This window comes from Carassius carassius, chromosome 43, assembly GCF_963082965.1.
Source record: "Carassius carassius chromosome 43, fCarCar2.1, whole genome shotgun sequence".
NCBI classification, from domain to species: domain Eukaryota; kingdom Metazoa; phylum Chordata; class Actinopteri; order Cypriniformes; family Cyprinidae; genus Carassius; species Carassius carassius.
This window is the reverse complement of record NC_081797.1, coordinates 14,519,741-14,527,806: the sequence shown is the minus strand read 5'-3', so window position 1 is coordinate 14,527,806 and position 8,066 is coordinate 14,519,741. Positions and strand designations below refer to the sequence as shown.

Sequence of the window (8,066 nt, the reverse complement as noted above, 5' to 3'; positions counted from 1 at the left end):
TCATTGTGTTATAAATCATCATACTCTTAAAAGCTATAACCACAAATAAGTAAATATTATAAGATAATAAAAGTGTTGTTATGAATATTCATGAGATTATACAAGATATTATGAGTTTTTTTTATAATACATTATGCATTTATTATAATGCTTTAAGAATAACCTTATAATGTATTATAAATACGGGCTTCATAGAAAGTGTTGCCCTTATTTTTATTTCAATTATAGTTTATTACTTCAACTTGATACAATTTTAGAACATCAAGTTTTTCATGTAATATTTGTTTTGGCTTATATTTTGTCTATGTCTTTTATTTTATTTGATTATTCTTTTATTATTTATTTTCATATTTTTATTTTATTATTCCATCTTGTTTATTGATCTCCGATGGTTTTATTTGAGCGCTGCAGACTGTATGCAGGAATCAGCTCTGTGTTAGTTCACAGTGTTCTCACTAGATGGCGCAGTGCGATAATTCACAGCAGTGACTGTCGAACAGTTGCATCTCTTCAAACCAGCTGAAAAGCCACAATGAACAGATAGGCTATTACTACGTAGTTTTGCTTTTATCAGTCTGAAAGTAACATATTTCTTCCAACTACAGTATCATATACCTTTGCACGCCCCTTTTCGACTCCTTATAAAGAACAATCGTTACTTCAATAGCATCTTTAAGGAGCTTCTAAATAATAAGCTTTTTCCTTTTCTTTTCCTTTTTTATACTTCCCATGCGTCGTTCCAGTTGAGTGATTCCAGTTTGTCTTGAAGTGGCTCGGGGCGAAAAAAGCGTCCAAATTGTCAGACCAATCATAACGGAGTGGGAGTATTTGCGCGAGAAATGATGCGCTCGCCTCGCGCGCGCTGTCCCTCCCAGCAGCATCAAAGCAGAGGCAGCAGCGATCAGCGCACGAGCACAGATCAGGCACCTGCAGGTATGAATGCATGCTAAATGTTATCTCTTGATATTCGCAAAAGCAATAGCGTGAGTTGCGCTATTCTATAATATAACTATTTGTTTAATTGTTGCAATGCTATTTGGGTGCAACTTAGCTCTGTTGAAATGTTTCGTGGTGATGCTAATGCTGAATGCATTTAATAAATAACAATTATCAGACATTGGAAGATGTTTTTTTTCTGCCAGTTAAATGGTTAAAACTTTTGTTTTATTTGTTTAGGTATTTATTTGCAAATCTATTTCTTCATTCCCGCACAGTTTCTAATTTGACGGCATTTAATGAGTTTTTATGCAAAACTGGTGACCGTTGGTGACTCTAGTCTAGTATTATAACAGCAATAATTAAAATGATATTTGATGGAGTTGAATGTTTTGCCCATACTTTACACTGTAAAGGTACGCTACTTAAGGGGCCAGGTTGCAGAAAATTGAAATGCTGTCATCATTTATTCACCTAAATGTTATTTCAAACCTGTATGACCTTTTTTCTTCTTATGTGGAGCACAAAAAGAGACCCTTTCCGTCACATACATGGTATAGAAAAAAGATGCATTGAATGTGACAATGCCATGACAGCCATCTCCATTTGTTGTCCATGCAAGAAATAAATGCATTTGGAATGACATCAGGGTCAGTAAATGAACTGTCCCTTTAAGTTTTTTTTTTTAATTCGACTTCAAGGAATCAATGGAGAAATTATAAACTTATTCTGCATTGGTTTTGACTATTCACTTCTCTACACTGGGATCGATTCCAGGCAGCATTTGCAAAGCACATTGGCTCACTTGTTGTATAAAGATATTCCAAACCAAAGTGTTAGACAGGCTAATTATGCATGCATATTTATGCATAAACACATGCATGTTTAAAAAGTCGATTGTCAGATCAGATGTGTTTAGCGATAACACAAATGCACTGATCACTCTCCATTTTTCACACTTAGAGCTTCCCTGCTGTGCAGTGCATATGTGTGTTCTGATAAATAATGTGCCCAATCGTTGCTGATGAAGGCATATTCCTCTGCTGTTCCTTTTCACACAGGGTTCTAATGGTCTGTGACCTCTGTAATTGAGGAGCTAGCAACTATGTGATTGCCTCATATTCCATCATCTCATTCTTGCGGCGTCCTTCCTCGTTTGCTACCAAAAACTTCCAAGAAAATCCAATGGTCTCCTTGTCGTTGGATTCCGTTTTCCGGTACGCTCCAGTGAGGGGCACTGATGACCCCTTTCGGTTATTGTGCTCCGTACCTGCTGGCTTCCCACCTTTGTAACTGCGTCCCCAATGCTGCTTGTGCGTTTGGATCCACCTTATGCCACAATGGTGAATGCCTTTGAATGGTATGGCTGTCTTCTTCTGCTGACGGGGGTGGTTGGATCCGTCAGCCAGCGTACGGATCCACTGACGCCCCCTGCTCCCGAATATGCCCACTCTATACGACTGGACGGTGATATCATCCTGGGAGGTCTCTTCCCGGTGCATGCTAGGGGCGAACGTGGCGCCCCTTGTGGCGAACTGAAGAAGGAGAAGGGTATTCACCGGTTGGAGGCCATGCTCTTCGCCATCGATCTCATCAACAAAGACCCTGACCTGCTGCCCAACGTGACCCTGGGGGCGCGTATTTTGGACACTTGCTCGCGTGACACCTACGCCCTGGAACAGTCGCTTACTTTCGTGCAGGCTCTCATCGAGCGCGATTCTACTGATGTGCGATGCACTAGTGGCGAGCAGCCCATCTTTGCCAAGCCGGACAAGATTATTGGTGTGATAGGCGCAGCTGCAAGCTCCGTCTCCATCATGGTGGCCAACATCCTACGCCTGTTTAAGGTAAAACCTGGCTAAGTTACAATATTAGTTGAGTGCATTGCTGCAGGATCAGCAGAACCAAATGTATCCATAATTAATGTAGTAATGTATACTTTGCATGTCTTTGGTATATCTTTGGCATGTCTTTCCTTGAAGTTTGATTGGATGCACAATCTATGCCTGTTTAAGGTCTTTTCTGTTTTAGCTACACCATAGGTCAGTGGCTTTGCTTCAGGACCCACAGAACCAGATGTAATCCATATTTAATGTAGTCTAGGCCAGAAGATCCCAACCAGGTCCCTGGAACCCCTGCCATACCACTGCACATTTTGCTTGTATCTTTAATCAAGCACACCTCATTCATGTGATCAGCCTATTAGTAGACACTCCAAGACCTGAAATGGGTGTTAGACAGAGGAGATATTTAAAATGTGAAGGAGCCACTGGTGTAGCGTTGCATAGTTTTGGTAATGTTTTTTAAGGTTGATGGCATGTCAGGCAAACTGTTGTGTTGGCCTCTGCTTGATTTGGCTTAAAGTTGTAGTCTTAAACAAGTGAGAGATGAATTAGCAAACAAAATAAAGTCAAGTTTGATTGGATGCACAACCCACACCTGTTGAAGGTAATTTCTGTCTTTGCTACATTTTAGATTGGTAGTTTTGGTTCACGACCCACGGAACTAGACATAAAGTGTATTTAATCCAGCCTGTGTTGTTTTCTTGTTTAACTTTATGTAGTTTAGGTCATGGTTTTTCCCGATGAGGGCCTGTCATTCAACCTGTCCATGTTGGCCTCTGCATAATTGGTGTAGTTTTTAAAAATAGTGCCAATATACCATTTGATTGAATGTGCAAACTTTGACATCAACATTAAAAGACATGTGAAATATTTAGGGAGGCACAATATATAAGTGCACTGTAAAGACTTATTAAGTAGTAAATAAACATTCCAATCTAAAAATGTCATATTTAATAAAATTATATATTTAATTTTATATTAAATTAATTTGTCATTCCTGTCAAATTTGTATGAATTTTGTTTTGTAAAATTTACTAGCAATTTCCGAAAGAAGAGTAATACAATTTTTTTTATGGTTAATGCATATATTGGTTTTACTGATTAATCTGGTGAAAAAATTCCACATATTGCAAACTGTCACATGCTGTATATCAGAATCAGAATCAGAAAGAGCTTTATTGCCAAGTATGCTTGCGCATACAAGGAATTTGTTTTAGTGACATAAGCTTCCAGTAAACAGAGACAACAACACACAGACAAAAAAAAAAAAAAAAAAAAAAAAACAATTATAAGGAACCTTTACAGGAGATTTACAAATTGGCAAATAAATAAGTGTATAAACAATTGTGCTATAAATGATAATGGAATAGGATTGAGTGAGATGCAGGAATGTTCTAGGATGGAGGGGTAACAAATAAATATAAGGATATTGCACATTTTTGCATAAGTTTAAGTGGGAAACATTTAACTGTTCATGAGGTAGATTTCCTGGGGGAAGAAACTATTCTTGTGCCTTGCTGTTCTTGTATTTGTGGCTCTGAGGCGCCGGCCAGATGGCAAAAGTTCAAAGATGGGGTATATATATATAAATAGCTTTTTCATTGTTTTATTTTTTATGTATTTAGACAAAATATTATAGAATTTTAATATCTGTTATTTATTGGCAACTGAAAATAACAACCAGTTGCAATAACTTTTCGGTGCATCCCTAAAAACTTCTTCACTTTTTACTTTTTATTTAATGTTTCATGAGCATATTTATTTCGCCAATTTACTTCAACTATGCACGATTATATGGGTAGTTACATTTTATAATTTGCATTTATGACCGTTTATGCCCTGTTGTCCATGACCCACTGCTATAGACATGAAATGAGGAATGGTCAGTTCTGTAATCTCTTGGAGTGATGCACTTTCAGAAGGAATTCACTTGTGCACACTTTTTGGCAGCACTGTGGATATAGTAGCCTGTAATTGAATCTGTTTTGAGTGCTAATCAATAATCACATGGGTCTCTTGAGCACTAAACAGGAACCGCTAATGATTATAAACAAATAGAAATTTGTCTGATTTTCAGAAGCATCTTCAGTAGTGTAGAATCACTTGATGAAATATTTTTCCGGATTGTCCTGAACTGATTAATTTGCTGCTATCTGGTGTTTATGCTGTGCAGAGATTTTCTACGTTTGAGTCTCAAAAATACTGCCACTGGGATATCTTATTTTTCATGTCTCATTAATAATTGAGTGTCTGTTACAGATACTAAATATAGCTGGCTTGTAATTGGATCAAATAATGGGTGTCGTGTTTATCTGAAGAAAGCATTCACCTTTTCAACTGCAAAATAGATCAGACACAACATTACTTCATCTGCAGCAGAGATTATGGAAATAGAACCATAGAAATGGAGGATGGAGAGAGAAATATTGTTTAAACTTATATTTATATTGTAGTGTAATCATCAGCGTTGAAGCTTGGCTTGGACGTCTGAAGAAGTGAGATGTCTGGCTTCAGCAGTTTATCCGTACTGAGCTTGTTGACTGGCTACTGCATTGTTCTTCACCTTGTGCATAAGTCATTTAAATCAGATATTGATTGTGGATTTTTTTTTTTCATTTGTTTCTTTGTACAGTCACACGTGTACACAGATCAATTTAAGCTGAGGCAGTAGATGCTTGATTCCTTTCTATGTTTTTATTTATTTTTATTTTAGAGAGTCCCTGACAACATAGAAAATATATGATTGGATTACTTTCCCTGAAATTCTGATGTAGCGTCTTTTCTCTTTCCTCTGCTCCTTCCTCTCATCGATCTGCAGAGACTGGACATTTGAAATTGATATGTGTCTGGCAGTCTCAAAACTGGATGCGATTGGGGAAGTCACTGGGTTTGTTTCTCCCCTGGATTTAATGTAGCTCAAAGCTAGCACTTAGCTTAGTAAGAGAAAGTAAAGTAGATGTAGCCTGTAGATTACTCATTGACTTTTTAAAGAAATTTTGTCAGGATGTAGTGAGATTAAGTTCATTTTCCCAACTCAATTATCATTTGCTCCTGCTAGTGTAGTTAGCATAAACAAAATGCTAATGGTTTTTACTATATTTGTGAAGTGTCAATAAATGCTATTGCTAATGTTTTCTAATGTTGCCTTGTGTTGAAATGCTAACATCCTCTAATGAGCGTGACCTTTGATTGCTAGCTTATTTTACCCTTATGAAAATTAACCATGGTTTTATTACAAATTAAACCAAAATGGGTTACTAGTTAAATGTTGGTAAGCACAGATAAACCATGATTTTTTACACTAACCCTAGTTTTACCATGGTATTTGTAGTACAATTTTTTAGTCAGTATGGCAAAACAACACAAAAAACATGGATACAACACTTTTACTATAATAAAACCATGGTTCATTTCCTTAAGGGGATTTCTGAAAATACGGTCACATCTTGATGAGTGATTTTAATAACAATCTATGCAATTTCTCTTCAGGTTTGTTTCAAGTTGGTCACTCGTTGGTTAACTGAACAGAAAGTTACTTAATTTGTAAGTGATTTATGTGTGAAACACAAAGCTCTGTCATGAAACTCTAGATCAGGGGTGTCAAACTCAATTCCTGGAGGGCTGGAGCCCTGCAGAGTTTCGTTCCAACCCATCTCCAGTACTCATACCATGTAGTTTTCAAATAGTTCTGAAGGACTTAATTAATTGTATCAGGTGTGTTTAATTAGGGTTGAATCTAAACTCTGCTTCAGAAACCCTCCACCTCCCTCCACCACCTTTATAGATCTGCTGCAGTATATCTTGAATGCTCACAACAGCATGTTGTGGATGTTTAGCAGCAGCAGCGTAGCAGATCTATTCTGCCAAGACCGAACACTTTATCATTGTCATGTATATTACCAAGAGTTGTAATGACAGAACTGGTTTACATTACTACACTACTGGAAACAGACGATGGACCTTCTCTGACCATAATATTGCAGACAATTTGCTAATGTGGTTGTGTATTTCTAAATTGTTAGGTGCAAGAAACTGTCTGACATTTCAAATGGACGTAAAACCACAAAATTATATATGGCCTTCTGCAGTGCTTCAAACCACAAAGTCATCACACATTATAACAAATTTTTGATGTTAAGATGGATTCTGTTTTCCCTACACTTAAACAATTGTCCAAACAGCAATAGAGCTCATTGATGAAGCACTTTATCCCAGTCAGGTAAATGGAAAGTTAAGAATAATTTAGACAGTCACACTGACTGCATGTATATTTTAGCAGCTCATCCAGACAGAAGTGTGAAATATATTCATGCATATTTCATGAAGGGGAAGAATAAAGGAGACATCACAATCCAGTTCAGATAATGACTTTATTGGTCACCAGTTGCAGACTGCGTCGGGGCATAGGTAATGCCTTCCTCATGCATCTCGCTTGTAATGCAGACGAAAGACTTGAAACGCTCTGACCGGTACGTACCTGAGATCAGAGTAGAACAGAGAGAGGTGATGCTGGGGATGTGGTTAATAGAAAAAGACCAAATTGCTTCAAGTGAAGACATTTAATGCATTTATTGGATTTTGAGATGTGGGATGCTGTTTGTTTGCTTTCTTTGTTTACAAGTTCTGTGATTTAATCACTCAGAAGCTGCCCACTTTTGTAGTGTCTTGTCTATTTTTTCTTTTCAATTGCATAGTTAAAATCACATTTTTTTAGTTTTAATGTTTTATTCTTTTTCATTTTTTTTAAAACCTGTAAATACATGCTATTTTAAAATCAAAGTGATCGGTTTGTAGAATGAATGAATGCAGATGTGCATGTGTGCAAATGTGTGCTTTTCAATTTAAGAAAGAATGGTTTTACTAATAAAGTACCCTGAAGAATTGCTTCATACTTGATGGATCTGAATGAATAATGCAATAAAATAATTGCTTTTTCACAAAATAAATGAGCTGAAACTGCAATTTCAGTCAGAGGTAAATTAGATTTGTCAACAAAAAAAAACTTGTCATGACATGTTGCTTTAAAAACAAAGAAATCAGTTTGTAGAATGAACCATGAATGAAGTATGAATGTGAATGTGCATGTGTGTAAATCGGCTTGATTTGTTTGGCATTCAGGGTATGATTGCCACCTCCAGGTCTCTATTATGGCATTAGATTAGGTGAAGCGTCGCATTGCAGTCTTAATCAATACACAGCCTTAGCACAGTCAGAGAAACGGGGGAGGGAAGATATTCATTCTTTCCTGTAGCCGAGGCTGTGAAAAAAACATCTGTGTTTTCATGC

The 8,066-nt window shown here is 37.0% G+C and overlaps 1 protein-coding gene across 1 annotated transcript in view; it reads left to right on the top strand.

The window, feature by feature from the left end:
- The first annotated feature begins 875 nt into the window (after window positions 1-875).
- grm8b (glutamate receptor, metabotropic 8b) overlaps window positions 876-8,066 on the top strand; it is a 147,017-nt gene continuing 139,826 nt past the window's right edge. Inside the window, exons 1-2 of the mRNA XM_059536319.1 lie at window positions 876-933; window positions 1,998-2,783. Of these exons, the coding sequence (XP_059392302.1) occupies window positions 2,241-2,783 (543 nt within the window). The 5' untranslated portion in view covers window positions 876-933; window positions 1,998-2,240. The remainder of the gene's footprint in view (window positions 934-1,997; window positions 2,784-8,066) is intronic.